Below are 20,185 nucleotides of genomic sequence, written 5' to 3'. Positions count from 1 at the left end.
TGAGGGATACTATTTCCTGTTGGCTGTTGAAGCGTCAGTGTCTGTTTGATTAGTGTGACTTGATGGCTTGCTGTTTCAGATAAGCAGAGGGAGATCTGGGATAAGTAGGACAACAGTTAGGTAGTTAGCATGAGCATTAGTCCAAGGAAAACACATCACAGTCCTGCCCACACTGTTTGATTGACAGGTGATCTGTGGGAAGCGCAGTGTCAAAACACCACAGGAATGAGCGCTTAGCTTAAAAAAACAAACAAAAAAAAAAAAACAAGACAAAACAAAACAAGAATCTCACAAATTACCACACTGAAGGACCATACCAGTGATTTTGAATATAAAAACAATTTCCCCACATTTTGCATCGCAACAAACCATTTTGCATTCATGTGGGGGCACCTAACATATAATAAAACCCCCTCAATTTTTAAATATGAATTTTTGGTTGAAACGTCCCCTTATAATATTCTGTTTCTGCAGTAAACAGAAAGCTGATAATTTGCTGTGTAAAGCAAACGTTTCCCTGGGGACTATTTTCCTTGGCAGAGGGACGGCATCACTCCGCCTAATTTCAAGTCATCAAAACCCAACAGTGCGGCTGCTTTTAGGAAAACTAATTTGGATGACTTTATTACGGTTATGTTTGAATGTTTGAAGTCTCTGAAGGTTAATTTTCATACTGTAGTGGAATGAACGGAAACCAGTGGCTGGAGAAAAGGGAATAAAAATGATATTGGAGTTCTGAATTGCGACTGCTTGCTTTAAGAAAAGATTAGCAGAAACATTAAGTATGTAAATTTTGTAGATACAACGTTAAACATGCTACATTAAGGATTATATTCGATTGTATTTGTCTCTTTCCTCTGTCGTTTAGACTGGCAGACATAGTGACTGTCCCGTTGATCAGCAGTCGAACCCTCGGCCTCCACTTCCACCCGCGGAGAGGCCTCCACCACCATGTCCCTGTCATGTTTGACTACTTCCACCTGTCCGTCATTTCTGTCTCCATACACGCCTCACTGGTTGCCTTACATCAGCCACTAATCAGGTAAGTACATTAGACCATGGACCCCAAGTGGAAGATTCATCCCTTTATATATATTTTTTTGTTGTTATTGATTTAGTATTCAATTCCAGAAATCTCCATGCTGAGGAGACACCAGTGGTGAGAGTGAAACCTATAATTACGATAGTTATTTTTATACACTGTCTCATTTTAAATGAAATGAGCCATTCCCTAAGTAGTTGCAGACTGGCTGGAACCTCAAGGATGCCTGGAGGTCCCCACACCCCACTTTGAGAACCCCTGCTGTGCAGTGCAGTAACAAATTAGGAGAATGACTACTGACCAGCTGGCACAGCTCTTCCCTACTCATATTTGTTTTGGCAGTCTCAATTAAGAGTGTATCCGCTAGCTGCTTGAATGAATAGTTTTTCCAACACTTATCTGATGAATCCAGCTGCCAATATCATAAACTCAGTGTTTAGCCATGCATTACAAAGATTACAGCAGCGCTTGATTGATTACATTAGACAGCAGTTCCCCTCTTTGAGCTTATCTCTTCCTTTCTCCCTCTCTCTCTCTCTTTCCTACATGCATACACACACTTACTATTTGTCCCTCCATGCTTCTTCTCTTTTCTGTCTCCAGCTTTGCGCGCACTGGGAAGGGCTCCTGGCTAGGGAAGGGCTCGCCAGAGAGTGGGAGCGACCCATCTGCCATGTCTGTGGAGAACCTTATGTTCGGAGCTGGCTACTGCAAGCCTGTCATCTCTGAGGTATGCTAACTTTTGCCTTTGCAGTTCAGTAATGTTCAAGAAGGAAGTCAGCGCCTCGCTTCTCACCTTGGCATTGACTGTCGAACAGCTCAAAATAACCCAAAAAGATATCCAGATTCCTTTTGAGGTAGTTCTTTCCTTTTCCTTACAGAGGAGTTCATGCTGCCAAATGTCAAGCGGTGGCGTAACTGTGATCACAGCTGATGGATTTAGCCATGATTTGTTTTGGCATGTCATCCAGAAGCAATAGGATTCAGACCAAGAGTTGAGCACAGGATCATTCTGATTTGGATTACAAATCCTGGTCCTGTATGTCTCTCCCCCACAGAAACGGTCATTAGTCAGGGCCCTGTGGAGCCATGGAGACTTAAAGACAGAGGCCAGCGCAGAGATTATTGCTGCACCAGACTCTTTCATACTGTAGTATCCGATTAAGCCGCCTGCCCAGGCATGCAGAACACAGGCCTAGCACCTGGAGGTGATACCAGCTCTCACTGGGAATGATGGTGTCGTCTTCTCACATCCCTCTGAAGTCTTGTGTCTCGTCTACAGTACAGTGTTTTTTCAAAATTGTTTTTTTTTTTTTTTGTATTTTTTTGTGGTAATTGTATGGTAATTTTAAACTTTTTAAACATAGGAAAATGTATTGTCACAGTAATTATAAAGGCAGTTTTACTTATTTTTATTAGTTTACTAGTATACTAGACTAGATACTCTGGTAATTATTTTATTTTATTTTATATTTGATGCATTATCAGATAATTTTCTTATTTTCTTACATTTTTTTTCTGGATCATTCATTTTTTTGGGGTCATTTTTGTTGATTTGCTTATCACCAACTTTCTGAAACAAATCAAATGAATTTCCTCAGCTCTCAAAAGGTTAAATGAACTTTAAAAAATGTGATTGGTTGTGGGAGCTCTACACTGAGGAAGGTGGGGCTGCAGACGCTGTGCCTGATCTGCAACGTGGGCCTGATGGCTCAGATCCATGTGACCTCTTATAGATGTCAGTCAGCGACTCTCCGCACCCAGCAATTTTTCATTTAGCCAACTATCCAACTTTCTCCTGATGTCGCCAATCATTTCCTATATGTAGAGTTGTAAAGCTGTTGGTTCCATTTTTCCTTTTCGTTTATTACATCCATCTCTTGTGGGCCTTGTGAACGTCACACACTGCACTGTAAATGTTAATGAGGGCCCAGGTTGCCCCCACTCTTGCTCCTGGGTTTTATGCCCACCCCTGACCGGGCGCTTTAATAAGCACTGTTTAGCCAAGCAGGGGGGCTTCGTTTGATCACAGTAATGAGTTCTGCTCTAACCGCCACGTACCACATAGCTGCAGGTGAAATCTGCACAGAGCAATGCCGTCGCCCTTACCTTTATTTATTTAGAGCCTTTTACCTGCAGCTGAAATACATTTTCAGCACTTTCTCCTTTCCACCGTGGCAGCTCCTCTGGAACTTTTCTTAGAATTGCAAAAATCACATGTTGGCGATTTCCATTGATTTGAGCCAAATTGTGGTACGGAAGATAAAAAGAAACACACTGTTCTAATAGCAAAGGATCCCAGAATAGGATAATTTCAGAGGAGCATTACGCCATTAGAAAAGAGACACCTGAGAGTCTTGGCTCTTTTTTTTGTGTGTCAGTGCTACATATAGTGCTCAAAATAACTTGAAAAACCTCTGAAACCTCTGAAAACATGACAAAAATATGGTCTTTCGACAAGTTCTAACTCCTCCTCTTGTCCCCCTGCTCGTATTAGTTGTACTTGTCTGTGTCTCTGAGTGGATCCTATTTGCTCCTGGTATTGGAGTACAAGTACTAAACGGGGGTCCAGTCGTGACTGCAGCAGTGTTTGGATGCCTCATGTTATAACAGAGGCAACAAAACACACATCCCTTCATCTGTTTTTCAGACTACTGGTATGGTGCACTGTAAAAGTTGCTTTTACAGCTGCAAAAGATAGTTTGCTCATGAAATATGGTTATAAAAGGAAAAACTGTGATGTCGGATGACTTAGAACTGGGACACATCCCGAGCATTGTCAGAGGAGGGAGAGCCACTGTACTGTATGGTTTTCAGATAATAACTAGTTCATACTGAAAAATAGGTACTTTTCTTCGCCCTTCGCTCAGAGACTCATCCCAGCAGGCCTCTATAAAGGTAAAGAGAATTATGAAAGTAAACATACAGATGTTCCTTCCTGGTAGGGGTACACTGCACTGCTGCAATTACAGAGCGCACACAGGTATGATGATAGGGCCGGCAGCTTTACTTGCTTGGGGCAAATTATAGTACATCCCCAGATACACAGGCATTACATGCCTTTCAAACCTGCGAGCCACGCCGGCGCTGCCAAAACATCCCAGCCGTGGGACGAACTGTGCGGGCCGCCGTCTCAGGTCAGAGGCCGGTGGCCGAGGGCAGAGGCTGGTCACATTCGGGACCTCTCTCCTCCAGATAATCACCACTGATGTCCATAGTGATAGTTGTTTGGCTAGTAGGTCAGACATTTTTCAAAAAAATGAAAGACACTGTGGTGATTTTAGTGTTATGGTTTAAGTGATTTGTAGCCGTCAGCTGTTGATGAGACAAACACTGGTATTCAACACAAACCTTCCTGTGGAATGCAGCGGGGACATTCAATTAATATTTTTGCTCCATTGTTAGAGAGCCATCTGCTGGGAGCACTGTCTGTACTGCACATTATGCTTTTAGCCATTGCTCTCAGAGAGAATAACACACTTTGGCTGCAATACATAGTGTCATTCTCTTTGAGTTAAATAAAGCAGAACTTTAACTGTGGACCTTAAGCATGGGCTGGTAATTGTGCCAATGTCTAATTTTAAATATAGTCAAGTTGAGTCAACTTATTTATAGAGCACAATTTAAAACAACAGATGTTGGCCAAAGTGCTGTACAATTAGGCAAAAATTAGAAGATCAAAGATAAAAGGTAAAATAAATAAATGTAAAATTATTAAAAGTGCAGTATATACACATCACACAATGCTCATTCTAACATTTGTTATAATGCTAAACTCAAAGGCTGACTGACACAAAGGCTGAAGTAAAAAGAAAAGTTACATGGAGAATATCCACACGTCAGCTTGCAGCTCCAAAACATTTATTGTAACACATTTGTCTCCACCTCAGTTGCTCTTTGTCAGGTGTGTCAATTACAGTAACTTTTGACTTACTACATTTCAAATCAGGAAGTGACAATATTCACAAGGTTATAGTACATACTTAATCTTATCATAACAAACTTAATTCTTTTCCAAAAAATCATCAAAATATTGAAAATTTCAAGAATACGCTGTTATTAGAGTCCTAGTTCAACTTAACACTGTCTTCAGACATTACAAGGAAGAGAACAAACCACAATTATCAACTATCCAATCAAAGGCGGAACAATCATGCACTGCATCAATATACAGAAAAAAAGTCCAAATATCAACACCCAAATATTTTGAGTAGGAAAAGAAATCATGAAGGCATGTCTTACAATTTGAGGAGTGTGTTCATCATCTTTTTTGTCTGTGTCAAATTGTAACTCATTTGATTTTCAATTCTTTATAACTTCAGTCAAAGTTACATTATTTCATCTATTTCATTTTTCTTACCAAGGCCAAGACAACTGGCATGGGCAAATTGTGGCACATGTGATTGTGGGACAGGTTCCTGTCCTTGGGAACTTTAAAAGGTCATAACAGGGAAGCGTTACATCCTCCTATCCCACGCACACTTATTGATCTGCTTTTACAGCTCATAGCAAGCTGTGTTTAGGGGCCGCTCGCTTCTAACGTCTCATTTGATCTTCCAAGTAATTATCAGGACTTTGCCAATGCAGAAACAAGGTCCTTTTAACACATACACTCAAGGTCAGTGACAAGCCTCTACAGCTTTTGCTGCGGAGGCCATAAAGTCCAAGCATGTGAACATGGGCGTTATTAAGGCAGGCCATTTTCTGAAGGGTGACTGCTGACCTACATAGCAGCTGACATTTCCTCTGTGTCTGACTCTCCAGGGAAGCTTTTATGTGCCCAGTGAAAACTGCCTGCAGAGAGCTCATACGTGGCATCGAAGGCTCTGTCGCCTCCTGTTGGTGGCACACAGAGGTCTGCGCACTTACTACACAGCCCTGATGAAGGAGATCCCCCAGCTCCAGCAGACTCCACCAGACCTAGGTGAAGATATGCTCAGCCCTTTGATTTTGTTTTCTTTGATTTGGGCAGTGGTGGAAAAAGTTCTAAAAAATCATACTGAAGTAAGAATAAAGATACTTCATTGGACAACTACTCAAGTAAAAGTACCTTCTAAGTAAAAGTGTACTTAAGTATTCAAAAGTACAAGTAAATTGTGTACTTAAAAGAATGCTTGCTGAATTTGTCATAAGAAAAATTTACAAGACGGATATTTCAAGGGCTGACTAATATTAATATTATATACAATCAAAATAGTATCAACTATAGTATCAAAAGTTGTCAGGGAAACTGTAGTGGAGTAAAAGTATGCATTTTACTTTCAAATGTGAATTAAAAGTGAAAGTAAACTGAGACATTGGTACTTGAGTAAAGTACAAAATCCTTAAAAAAATTCTTAAGTAGAATAACAAAGTATTTTTATTTTGTTACATTACACTACTGCATTTGGGCACTAAGAGTGCAAAAGATTCCCTGCACTAAGCTTTGTAAATAACTTTTCTTTCCACAGAGGTACTGCCTGTGGAAGAAACTCTAAACCAGCTCACAATAGAACTGCAGGTAGGTCGATTCAATAATCCATAGCCACATATCACAGAGAATATTGTTAAAGCCATAAGCATTTTCTTGCCACTGCTCACTTGGAAATATTCATGTTAAATATGGTAATATTATGAGGATATGCAACCAAGAAAATCTCTATCAATTAGACATGATGTCAGTGGTTGTGTTTTTTTTTTGTTTTGTTTTTGAAGTTTTAGACAAAAAAAAAAAAAAAAAAAACACTATTTCATGATTAATACCAAATCTTATATTTTACATAGCCTTACATCCACTCACTATATCAAATAAATGCCATCTACATCTGCAAGTCCATTTTGGCCAAGTTTTATTTAAACACCAATAAAGGCCAATGGACTTTGGGATATAAGAGAAGACCAACAAGGTGTCAATTTAAATAATAAATATTGTTGTCACAGTTTTTCTTTTTTCAGTTTTCGAAATTTTGAAAGTCTTACAACACTGATTTGTGCAGAAAGTGAGTAAAATCGCCGAGAGAGACTGTCAGTCGATGGTGGCTTGACCTCACAATTTCAGAAGTTCATGTGTAGGCTGGCTCGGTGGTTACCAGGAGCCCTTCTCTGCCAGAAGGACTGGCCTTTTCTGTATGGAGTTTGCTGGTTTACGTGGGTTTCCGCCCACTGGCCAAAGACATGGTGGTCATGTAGACTGGAGATAATGAATGGCCCTTGGGTCGGAATATTTCTAGACCAAGGATCCTGAAACTTAATGCATCAGTTGGCATTCAGAAACTGTATTTCCATTTGGGGATGTAGAAGTAAATTAATTTTGAGGAGTGTATGCTGAGTGTATGATATACCACCAACGCTTCTCCATGTCCACCATATGGTAGCTGCAGGAAGGCCATGAGAAGGTAGCGGAGCAGATCAGCAGAGATGTGAGCCAGCTCTGCTCCCAGCTGGCTGCTCTGTGGAGTCAGTTCCTGGAGGCTGCTGTGCTCAACCCCCACATCCTCTCCTATCTGGCCCAGGAGCACCACACACTCAGGGTGAGAAACACTCCATCAAACACTGGCCACTTTCTTGTGTTTTCTTTTCTTTTCCTTTCTTTTCCTTCCTTCTTTCTTTCTTTCATTCTTTCTTTCTTTCTTTATGTAATTATTATTTTTTTTTATTTGCTGATATTTTTGCACTGAAGCTGTTGATAGATAATGTTTTGTGAAACAGAACAGCATGAAATGTGCAATGCATTTAAATAAAATAAAATACGTAAAGCTTTTGTATGCTGCTCTGAAATCCATAGGTTGCAAAGAATTTGTGTTTCCTTCTCGATATTATTGTAAAGCCACTGAAACTACATAAATGCAGTGCTAATGAAATTCTTTCTGGTAGGTTAGCAGGTGAAACAGCTCTCACTGCAGGTTTTACAGCTTAAAATCCTCCCACAACACACTTGTGATGATTTCTCTGGTCAGACAGCTAAATAATAAAATAAAGAATATACAGTAAATAATAAAAGGGAGGATCTTCCATCATATTTCAGGTGCATATTTGTATTAATTGTTGAATTTCGTATGTGGTTATTTAATTTGTGCTACAATTTGTGGTTGTGGCTGGGGAAAAGCATCAAATTCTTGTTCAATTGATTTAGTCATTCATGAATATGCTCAGGACCAATTACGTTTAAGAACGGCATCACATAAAGTGTGATTCAGAGGTTAGCAGCGTGACCAAACTTTAAACTGTCCAGATCCAGAGAGTTTTGTGAGCTCTGAGTATTATAGAAGGAATTAGTGAAATGATGGAATGGCAATCTGCACCTTGGTGGCTAAAACCTGGTTGAGCTGGCTAATGTAATTTCCAATATAACTTCTATCTAATCAGTGGGCTGTTTAATATTAATAGGAAACCATTTTCAATCTGCTTCACAGTGGAGTAGCTCTCAAAGCTCTTATATTTGACGCTGTTTCATCTCAGTTGTCTGAGAGTAATGAACATGTTTGCTTTGGTTGGTATTAGATTACCCTGAGGGGATATTGTCATGCTTCCACTCACCAGTGGAGTTAGGATTTCAATTAACACTTACTCTGTAATTATCATGGGGTGAAAATACACCAGAAATAGTGTTCCTAGTGATTTTCCTGACACAGTGGCTGACTTTCAAGGATGATGCATTTCTAATTGGAGTTGGAGAGAGGGAAAGCATTGGATCAAGCTTTTCTGACAAAATGGAAGAAGAAATTTGAATCTTTCTGTCTTTTGTGAATGTACACTGTGAGCACTGTGAGATTCATGAGGACTCAGTGTTTTTCCCCAAAACACAAGATATTTTAATTTTTAAAATAGTATTTTGTTTCTGTAACTGCATGAATGATTAGATTCTTCTTTTTGTCTGTCTAAATGTCAGGTCAGGAGATTTTCAGAGGCGTACTTCTTCACTGAACACCCTAAAGTGACATCCTTGACTTTTCAAGAGGATCTGTAAGTATGACATTGCTCAGAAAGATAATGCTGATGCTTTTGTTTATTGTTCTTAGCTTAAATATATTAAATATATTCTTAGCTTAATATATTATGGATTTGTAAAGAATTCTGTGAAGAGTGGAGAGTTTATTGTCTGTTGTATTACACCTACAGAATCAACAGACATGGACAGATAGCTGCAGAGGTAAGGAATTCAGATTACCTGACCAGAATGCCTCCTTTACCTGTTGAGTGCCTGGACATTGATGGAGACTGGAACAGCCTGCCCATCATCTTTGAGGACAGATATGTGGAGCACCCTCAAACAGGTAATCCAAAATTTGGATTCTTTACTATTCATTTCATGTGAGAAATATTGTGTTATTCACGCATTTTGTAGTAAATGTTTGATACTCAAAATTTGCCATTACCTGCTCCATAGTCGCCACATACACAGCATGACTGATTATTGGCCTTGAAGTTACAACTGTCATTCATCAGTTGTACTATTTTTTGTTTCCAGAGTGGGTATCACATGTGCCAATGCTTGCAACTACCAATGAGGAGGCCAATTCAGATCCTGCTGTCACCTCTGCCAATAGCAGTCATGAGAAAGACCAGGGCGCCAGATCACCAGCAATACCCCAGGAGCCCTCAGACAGTGATGACTGCATGGACCTGCCCACATATGTCTCACTCATAGCAGAGCAGAGTAGGAGCAGCATGAGCATCAGAAGTACCAAGAGCCTCCTTGTCAATAATGAGGAGAACCCAGGACCCTCTCAAACGGAAGAAAAACAAACAGACTTACCGGAGAAGCAAACCCAGATTCAGGACAGCTCTAGTCCAGGCCGAAGGTACATTACAGTCAGACCTTCAGATGTTGACCCATACAGAGGAGAGGCGGTGCTGGTCCTCTCGTCTAACCAAAATCCCATTATTGACTCGCCTGAGTCACCTGTCCACCATGTAAGAGAAGATGCTACAGAACTTAGTGATGCCACACAGATTCTCAAACACAGCGATGCAGGAGAGAATGAGTACAATGAAGAGGAGTCTGATATTGCCATGCCGCTGAATCATTCCATGGATGATGAGAGCGAAGATATTCCTCTCATTAGCCTACCCACTGCCTATACTCATCCGGTCACGCCCCCCTTTACAGGCGATCTGAGAAAAGAGCAGACTCACCGGGGAGGCCTGGTTGGCTCAAAGATCATGAAGCGCTCCTCCTCAGTTATTTCAGACTCAGGCATAGAGAGTGAGCCCAGCTCCGTGGCATGGCCCATGGAGGCTGTGCTGCGAGGACGCCCTCCTCGAGACTTCTCCAGCGAACGGGAGATCCCACAGCAAATGGTGCGACACCACCCAGTTCACCGCAGCTCTCTGGAGGGCCTGCAAATGGAGAGCAATGGTAGCATACCAAGCGGGGGCATTCAGGCCTCCCTCACATCAATTAGCTCACTGCCCTATGAGGAAGACCAGCAACAGAGGCAGCTCAGCAAACTGACAAAGTCGGTCTCTGCACCACAGATAAGTAGTCCAGAGGACACTGAGGAGGACCAAGTGGTGCTCAACCAGGAACTAGATACAGAGAGATTAGTACAACACCAGAAGTCATCTAGGATCAACCACTCCTCTGTGAAAAACAACCAGGATATGGATCAATCTGAAACAGCCCCATTAAACAGGGGTTCAGCCACAGACCATGGTCATGGTCTCAAGGAGACTAATAGCTCTGAAAACACAAATTCTCCACAGTTCATGTCAGAGACACACAAAATCAAGTCAGTGTTAAGTGGTGTTCCTGAAGTATTGCATTTACAACAGCCAGTAGAAAGCCCTCATGTGAAGGAGAGTGCTGTTACTGCCAGCCAGGTGGAGAATGTGAAATATCAAGGAGACATCACTGGAGTAAGAGAATCACTGAACGACGTGCACCTCTTTGAAGTGGAAATAGCGCCCTGCAGCTGTGGAAACAAACCATGTGTGCATAAAAGTGCCGCAGATCAGGAGAGTAATAAGGTAGAGGATGAGTGCCAAAGTTTCGATCAGATACGGCTGCTCGACCTTGAAGACCAGGAGTGTCTGGATCCCCCTCGAACACTTCTACAGCCTGAGGCCTCAGGAATTGAGAATTCCCAGCACATCCCCAACAATACCAACACTACACAAAGGCCTAGTGAGCTCAGAGGGCTGATAACCAATGATGTTGTGTCACCTGTTGACCTTAACGGGCTCCCAGCAACTGAGAAAGAGCCTTTAGATTTCCAGAGTAAGCCATCTAAGATCCCCAACTCAGGCCTGGCCTTCATGAATAAGAAGGTGGTTGAAGTGGTTAACATGTCAGTGTCCTGTGCCCCAACCTGTCTGCCTTTCTCCTCTGTTCTGAGAGACTCTCCATCCATCAGTGGCATGTCTGCCCGCCAGGCTACCTCACCCATTACCCATCAGCCCCTGGGCTCGTTTGGAATCATCTCCTCATCTTCACTCAATCCTCTGAGCATGGACGATGAGACCAACGAAAGAATGCTAAAGTGAGTTTACGAGTTTCCTCTATAAACTCATAGGCATTTTCTGAGATATAGCAATGTTATATCAGAATATTTTGTATGAGTGTGTTACTGCAAGTGTACGGATATATAGTATGTCTGTATATGTGCTGTACTGTATTTTCATTAAGTGTATTCTTAAAATATAGAATATAATCTCTCCTTTCTGTAATTTTCTCAATTTCTGTTCCCTTCATTACAGTTTCTATAAGGCCAAGGAGGAGCTGCTGAAAGAGTTAAGCTTTCAGGCCAGCTTATACAGCGACCTTCCTCTCCTGGCATCAGATCTGCCCTACTTCCCCCCTGAGGAGGACGATGAGGAGTTTGATGATGGCATTCACCTGGTGGTGTGTGTCCATGGTCTTGATGGTGAGTGAGCATACAGCCTAACACTCTGGTTCCATATGATGCAATACATTGCAGAGGAATTTCACCACAGAAACGTATTAACTGATACATTGTAATTCTTGCATAGCATACTGTATTTTACTTTTTTTTTTAGAGTTAAGTATCTTATTGTCATTGTAAATGTAATGCAGTCTCCAAAAGTCATGTCCTACAAACTTTTAATCACGCTTTAGTCTGTGAATACCTATTTTTCAAAACATATTGAAGGTGTCTTTTGAATGATTAATGTGCAGTCTTCATAAGAGCGAAGTCAAATACTGTATATGTAATTTCCTCTTTGCCTCCAGGTAACAGCGCAGACCTTCGGCTTGTGAAGACTTTTATTGAGTTAGGGCTGCCAGGATCCAGGCTTGACTTCCTCATGTCTGAAAGGAACCAGGTAGGAAGCAGAGCAATGTGTTGGGACATTTTTTAGATGACGTCGATTAGAGCAAATTGATAATATGTAGAGTCACATTTTGCGAAAGTGCTTTCAGGCAATTTGTGGAATGCTGACGACGATGCTTTTCTTTGCTCTTTGCTGCAGACTGACACGTTTGCAGATTTCGACACCATGACGGACAGGTTGCTGGATGAGATCATCCAGCATATCCAGCTGTATAATCTTACCATAGGCAGGATAAGGTCAGAATTTCTCAACTCTCCTACTGTACAGTATACATGTAATAATAATAATACCCCTTTTAATTGATTTTGATTGATTGAATTTATTGAAAATCATCATTTGAGAGACGACAAAACAGGGGTGACAGTATTTTCTTTGGTCACTAGATGGCAGCAGAAACTATAAAGCAGGATTTGGGTTCAGCATGAAGCCCTTGTTTAAATTCTGAGAATCACTGTCCCTTGGATAGAATGCAGTTTGGATTACCCAGTCAGTGACAGCAAATGCATCTATACATGGATGAGGAACTTATAAACTATATATCATAAAACCTCATAAAAACTGTACTGCAGCAGTGTGATTCAGATAAAGTTAAACAATTTATCTTCCAGCTTAATTGCCCTCAATGTGCCAATTTGTTATTACTAAGAGTTTCTATTCAAGTTTGTTAAGTTTTTCTAGCATACAGTATTCTCTGGAGAACAAGTATCAAAGACAAAAGCAGTGGAGTGCCACAACAGCATCTGGCTTTTGCCACATTACTTCTATATTTAGTTATATAGAAGACAGATGAGAAGGAACAGACATGGCGATGAGGGATTTTGGGCAGAGCTATAACAGTACAGTAATTACACTAAGTGACAGACATAGCTTCATGAATCTACTGTTCCCCACTACTGGGGCAATGCTATTAATTCTGGTGGTATACTTTCTACATTAACATCATTAAGCTGTCACTTTGCCTTTGAGGACATTCAAACACTTATCACGTGTGGATGATTAACTACAACTTCATTGTTGGGGCATAGTGTCCAATGAAACCACTTCCTCTCAGTCTTTCACTTAGAGAAGTATTTATAATAAGATACTGTGCAGTGTCGCAGGTCAGCTACAGCGTTGGAGGCACTGTTTTTCCAGCCACCCACTCAAGATGCTGGTATATCTTTCTAAAAGTTGCTCTTCTTCGGCCAACAGCTTCATCGGTCACTCTCTGGGGAACATCATCATCCGCTCAGTGCTGACGAGGCCTCGCTTTCGCTGTTATTTACCCAAACTGCACACCTTCCTCTCACTGTCAGGCCCACACTTGGGAACGCTATACAACAACAGCACATTGGTCAGCACAGGTGAGGCCACCACTCAGCATGAGGAGGGAAAAAAGCACAGCGCAGATGTGCTGTATTTATCACTGAGTACAGCAATGCTTCTCGAAGATGTTTTCTGTTCCTCAGCAGCCTCTAGTCTTTTATCTAAGAATATCATCCATACTGCTCTCCTTCTATGCTGGGTCTTCAAAAAGGGCGATGCCTGATTTGTGTGTGTGTGTGTGTGTGTGTTTATTTTCCTCTGCTCAGGTCTGTGGTTAATGCAGAAGCTGAAGAAATCGGGATCCCTGCTACAGCTCACCTTCAGAGATCATGTTGATCCTCGGAAAACATTCTTATATCTCCTGAGTCAGAAACCAGGTACCATATGAAAAGGCCAAACTCGAGATAGAGGGGGTATATTGGCTTCCTTACTTTAGAGACTATTACTTGAAAGACAGTCTAATCAAATATTCATGAACATGTTGTCATCTTGTCTTTTTGTCAAATTTTTGTATGTGTCAGCTCACTAACACTCCAGCCCCTGCCAGCTAACTGTGAGAGGCCTCCCCACTGTGTGAGTGGAACAAAGCAGTCGTTTGTCACAGAGGCTTGAAGAAGATAAGCCTGAAAAACGCTTTTTTTTTTCTCCCCCTCCAGAGCTGTGGCAGGCTGACAAAATGATCCAAACCTTGTCATTGGAAACCCACCAGTGCACTCTTTTAAAAGCACACTGACAGGAGACAAGAGAAAAAACATAGTTTTATCGCATCAAACCTGTCATTGTACTTTGTGATTGTACTTTGCGTTTTACAACCAATTCACCCCCTTTCCTTTCTCTCCTCCTCTCCCTCTCTCTCGTGCTCTCTCTCTCTCTCTCGCACACAAACACACACACACACACAACTAAAGTCTCATTTACTCATGTGTTTCTTGTCCTTTCAGGGCTCCAGTTCTTTAAAAATGTGGTGTTGGTGGCGTCTCCACAGGACCGTTATGTTCCTTTTCACTCTGCCAGAATAGAGATGTGCAAGACTGCGCTTAAAGACAGGACCACAGGTTAGGAACAGATATATTAACTAGCTGTACTGATGCTTTTTGAGGCTTCTGCTCTTTGTGTTTGTGTGCTATTTCTGATGTCTGGTGATAGGCATGTGGGGTTTTGAAGGCCGACAGCAGATATTTAGTGCCGATTTTCAAAGCCTTAAAATTGGACCATTTTCATGCTCTCCCAAAAATCCCAAACAATTACAGGGATTCAGTCTTTCCAATAGAATGTTACTCATGTCACGGAGGAAAAGCTTCTGAAACAGCATTTACGCCATCATGGGGCAAACTCTCTGCTGAGACCCAGACTAAGGAAATTGATCTTTTAGGCAGATTGGCAGCTTCTAAAAGGGACATCACCAAGTTTTTGGGAGACTGGCCTGTTGCTCAGCGTAGCCATTACATGGTGGGAACCCAGTCATCAAAATCATTTGCTCCGTTTGTGATTTTTGCACTGAAGGTCCTGTGTACACGGAGATGATCAACAACTTACTGCAGCCGCTGGTGGAAGCGAAAGAGTGCCGCCTGATTCGCCAGAACGTGTTCCACGCTCTACCCAACACGGCCAACACCCTGATCGGTCGAGCCGCCCACATCGCCGTCCTGGACTCTGAACTCTTCCTGGAGAAGTTTTTCCTTGTGGCAGGGCTCAATTACTTCAAGTAAAGGTGCTAGTGCTGTACTGTATATACCCAGACTTTGGCAAATGGAGCGGATCTGGTGGATAGGGTCCTTTCCTATCCCTTTGACGATGTACAGTATATGTAAAGTATATAACCCCTGGTATCTAAGACGTAGGGCCTGTATAACCCATATGTTAGGACTGCAAGCACCCATCGTTAAAAAAAAAAAAAAAAAATCAGCGAAATGTTGACTGTTTTAATTGGGGACTCACAGTTCGTCTGAGCTTGATGTGTAGCCATGCAAAGCAAAACATCTGACATCACAGGATTGATTCTAGATGTTTTGTAGGCCTTATGAATAACCCCCCCGCCTAAAGCACTAACAAATGCTAATTGTGGTCTAAAGCGATTAATTATTTGCCCTTTAGAGCTGGGTCGGAGTCTTTAGTCGATAACACTGGTTGGTGGAGTTCTGCTTAAAGGAATATAACCACGATAGTCTCACAAACTATCCTTAAAACCAAGGCAATAGATGCGCAGCGTTTATCCCCTTGATTGTACATTAGCAAGGATTTTATTGTACAAAATATAGATGTTTCTTTTTACAAAAATGAATATATTGTTTGAAATTATTTATTTTTTATCTGCTCATGAACCTACAGTATGACTAGTCCATATAAATGTGATCTTTTGTGTGTTGTATATCATATACTGTACATTTACATCAACTGACTTTCCAAATCATAGTAACCTTGTCTATAAAGTAACAACGCAGCTCAGAGTGTTACCCCATGTAGCTGATAATTTAATGTATATCTAAAAAAAAAAAAAAAAAAAAAAAGTATTATGGTCAGAAGCATTCACCTTATGTTTCCCTTACTCTAGATGAGTTCAGCCTAACCCTGATTCACAAAGTATTGCAGCTAAAATGAGCTCTGCAGTGTTATGATTGAGTGATTGATTGACGTCATCGGAGAAATTATTTTACAGTATGCTAGCAAACCAACAGTGTTATAACTTCCAGAATAACACAATAAATTTAACTCTATTTCAGGCAGAAAAGAGTATTAAAGAGTGTAACTTAACCCCAAACCCAAATCTGCGTGAAAGGTGTGTTCAGAGCAAATGTGAAGTTTTTAGCGCAGCGTGATTACATACAAATGCAAAGCAAAGACACAAACAGATGCAAATTTCTGGCGAGCGATGCAAATGATGCAAATTTCTGCATCGTGAATGATGTGGACACATGAAATTCGCGTATTTGCCTGAGTTCAAATTTTTCAACTTAAGCGAAAAATTTGCGCCCGTAAAATTCACTTCATGTTTGGTCTGAACACACCACAATGGTGAAAGGTACGGTGCCTGGTCTTTGGTGGCAGTGCTGTCACCACTTGCTCTCTATGGGTGGTGACATCACCTGCCACCAAAAACCAGGCACCCTACTTGTCACCAGTAGAGATTGGGCTTCATGCGGATTTCGGTTTGGGGTTTAGTTATTCCTAAATGTTTGGCTCAGGAGCTGTTCTTAATTGCCAACTGAAATCATCTGAAGTAAGTGTAGTTTTGATTTTATGTGGCCGTTTGAAATAGCAGGTTCATTTTTATTTTTTAAATGATACACACATGTTGTGAATCAGGGTGTCCTTTCTTTTGTGTTCTGGACAAACTGGGTGATTTTGCATATTATGGACCAACCTTTTCTGCCAAGACTTTTTCCCCACCAGTCATTTCCTAGAAACCAAGTGCAATATAATGCATGATGATCAGAACAACACACCATCATATCACAGTCAAAATACTGTTGTGCATCCTTCAAATTTCCTCTTCCATCGAAGATCAAACCTAAGTTCAACACCTCACCGAGCTACGTCGGAGCTACGCAGTACGAAATAACGTTTGTGAACCGAACCTTTCGTCACAACCTTTGCTGTCGCGTTAGTGTGACAGGGAAGCACGGCAAGAAAGGTGTCATTTTCCAGCGTAGGAGGATGATTTCCTCACCAGTATGCTGTCCATCAAAAGATGTTTACATTTTGGCATTAGAGAACTGTTATCATAGTGTCATCACCATATTCAGTGGTGGTTGTGCATCTGCTGCATATGTAGTTATGTACATATAGAGAGCTATATTTATCCTTTGCACTGGTTTAACTGACAAGTGCACTTTATTGATGACCTTGAAACAACCTCCTAGCTTTACAAACTCCACACAATCATTCTGTCTGTTCTTTTGTTTTGTTGTGTTTTGTGGTGGTTCTATATGCACTGTTTCTTAAAGAAAGTGTTCTATTACAGGAAAAATCCACCCTAAGATGCTTCAACACTGTTAAAAAACAGCCATTGCATTTCTGGTCTCAGTTCTTGGTTCGGTGAAGTATTTTATTCCCCTGGATTAATGGCCAAATGTAGACGATGACATGATGTCACATCGAGATAGTTCCAGCACAGCAGCAGTGTAGCTTGACAGCAAATAAAAAAAAAAAAAAAAAAAAAAAAAAATGTCAGCCATCTGAAACATCCACGGGTAAACGTCAGGTTTTCATGTCAGTCCTTCAGAAACCTCTTTCTAGAATCACCAGTTTGCACTAACGTTCAACAATCATACAGGGAGAAATCCATCACAGAGGAGGCAGAGATACCAGTGTCTCTGCCGACAAGCATCCTCAGCAGACCTGAATGCAATGTAGCAAGACATGCTGCATTTTGAGGAGGGGGCGCATTTGTGATCAGAGACACGCTTCGCTTTTTCACAAATTAGTTGACTACCTACCATTATATGCCCATATGTCAACCTTTAATTGAAATGTAGGAAGCTACTAAGTCAGGTCGCAGTAGTCAAAGAAGGCTGAGGGAAAGTGCATCCACCAAAACCATTTTGACAGTGTAAGAGTATCCGAGAGTGGATTTTTCCTCTAAGCGCCGAGGTCTGCGTCCTGCACTCGCTGTTAAAACTTGACCTTAGCTGTCCGTCCCAGCCATCTTAAAGCATTGTGTTGTCTTCAAAGTGTGCTGTCTCTGAGTGCGAGCGGTGACATCTCAAAGTGCTCTTTTCTGCGCGGACGTCCTCTGGCTCCCGGTGTTTGCGGTGGCACTGCATGGTAAGCAGAGTGTCACTGTGATTGACTCTAATCAAATGGGCCCCTTTAGGACACAGAGATCGTTCTCAAAAGCCACTAAGCAAGCTGCCTAAGCAATCTGTGGGTGCTGCCACGCGTCACGCATCATTTCTCGACTCCCCCAACACACACACACCTACATGCACACACACACACACACACACACACACACACACACACATATACAAACACATACATAGATGTGGCTTTAGCTTGTTTGCTTTTTCCCCAATAGGGCTGTGTCTGTTTACCCAAAGGGGTCACTGAGAATCGATGAAGGGGAAAGTGTTTGTTGCATCAAGATTGGCCTCTTCAAGGGCAACATGGGCCTCATCTGTTGAGGAGAGTCAGTTCAGGAGTCGTGCTGGAATCTTAGTTTCTCTACATTTTTTTTTTTTTTTTTTTTTTTTTTACCCGCTACCATATATATAATAGATCTTTGTTTGTTTTCATCCCTCAAAAATATCTGACTTGAACCTTTTTTTGTATTTGATTGCCCTTTACTGTAGTGAGAGTGATATTCCTGTTGGTGTGTGTGTGTGTGTGTGTGTGTGTGTGTGTGTGTATGTGGAGGAAGGTTGGTGTATTATGTGTGTATGTGTGTGTTAAAATTTCAAAGGCTCTAGGCAGCTTTCTGTCGTGTGTAAAATGAGATTTACTCAGATTATTTTGTCATCGTCTGCTCTTTGAGTATTGTGCTGGAACATGACACAATTCGAAATGTTTGAAGTGAATGTAAAAAAAATGTTTAACTTCACTGTGAGGAACATGTATTTATTTGATTCTGCATTATTTTGCTAAATGTATAACATGTAAAGTACAGTCAATTGTACTTCATCTGTGCCAATACTACTCTAATATTTTTCTATGTTGCTGACTGTATGTATTCCTGAGTAGCTTGTGTCCCATGTAAAAATATAAATACATATATATATATAAATATATAAATATCTGTCTATCTATCTATCTATCTATATATATATAGAAAGAAAAAGATAGCATAGTATTATCATAATAAATAACTGTATGATGTTACAATTAAAAGATTTTTCTTTTGCAGAAATATTGTGGTCGTTGTTTTCAGCTTGTTATCAGCTTCAAAATATTTACATATGGTGGCAAAAGGGTTTGATTTTTTTTGGTAGATACTGCTAAATACTTTTTTGGATTTAGAATTTCTGATGGCTGCTATTTGGTGCTAGTCTTGGCCATGTGGATAACCCATAACAATAACAAAATCCGCATATTTGTGAAATATGATCCAAATATCTCACTGGATTCTATTCAGGTTAAAGCATTCCCATAGACAAATATAATGCTTATCAATTCTACAATTTATATGTAATCAAATAAATTGCATCATACCCATCATTATCAGAGATGGGTGATACCGACTGACGGCCAATGTCCAATTTTGAAGAAATGGGCAGTAGGCTATTGGTCCAATTTACCTGCAAACATATACACTATATGGACAAAAGTATTAGGGCACTCCTCTCAATCACTGAATTTGTTCTAAAGAACTCACTGAATTCCAGCATGCTACTGTGATAGAAATGTACGAGGATGCCAAGTTATACCAAGTCAGTTTATGAAATTTCTTCCCTCCTAGATATTCCACCATCAGCTGTAAGCGGTATTATTGCAAAGTGGAGGCGTTTAAGAACCACAGCAACTCAGCCACCAGGGGGCAGACCACATAAAGTTACAGAGCGGGGTCGCTGAGCGCTGAGTGTGTAAAAATGGCCAACGCTCTGCTGACTCAATAACTGCAGAGCTCCAAAC

The 20,185-nt window shown here is 41.0% G+C and overlaps 1 protein-coding gene across 1 annotated transcript in view; it reads left to right on the top strand.

Moving 5' to 3' along the window:
* fam135b (family with sequence similarity 135 member B) overlaps positions 1 to 19,145 on the top strand; it is a 42,437-nt gene extending 23,292 nt beyond the window's left edge. Inside the window, exons 6-20 of the mRNA XM_030064132.1 lie at positions 869 to 1,042; positions 1,646 to 1,772; positions 5,807 to 5,966; positions 6,493 to 6,542; positions 7,396 to 7,551; positions 8,910 to 8,983; positions 9,140 to 9,294; positions 9,489 to 11,502; positions 11,720 to 11,886; positions 12,213 to 12,304; positions 12,452 to 12,549; positions 13,505 to 13,656; positions 13,885 to 13,995; positions 14,560 to 14,673; positions 15,122 to 19,145. Of these exons, the coding sequence (XP_029919992.1) occupies positions 869 to 1,042; positions 1,646 to 1,772; positions 5,807 to 5,966; positions 6,493 to 6,542; positions 7,396 to 7,551; positions 8,910 to 8,983; positions 9,140 to 9,294; positions 9,489 to 11,502; positions 11,720 to 11,886; positions 12,213 to 12,304; positions 12,452 to 12,549; positions 13,505 to 13,656; positions 13,885 to 13,995; positions 14,560 to 14,673; positions 15,122 to 15,327 (3,850 nt within the window). The 3' untranslated portion in view covers positions 15,328 to 19,145. The remainder of the gene's footprint in view (positions 1 to 868; positions 1,043 to 1,645; positions 1,773 to 5,806; positions 5,967 to 6,492; positions 6,543 to 7,395; positions 7,552 to 8,909; positions 8,984 to 9,139; positions 9,295 to 9,488; positions 11,503 to 11,719; positions 11,887 to 12,212; positions 12,305 to 12,451; positions 12,550 to 13,504; positions 13,657 to 13,884; positions 13,996 to 14,559; positions 14,674 to 15,121) is intronic.
* Positions 19,146 to 20,185: the final 1,040 nt, after the last annotated feature.

The sequence above is a fragment of the Myripristis murdjan genome, chromosome 11 (genome assembly GCF_902150065.1).
Source record: "Myripristis murdjan chromosome 11, fMyrMur1.1, whole genome shotgun sequence".
NCBI lineage: Eukaryota > Metazoa > Chordata > Actinopteri > Holocentriformes > Holocentridae > Myripristis > Myripristis murdjan.
The sequence above is the reverse complement of the archived record's forward strand: the minus strand, read 5'-3'. Positions and strand labels throughout refer to the sequence as shown.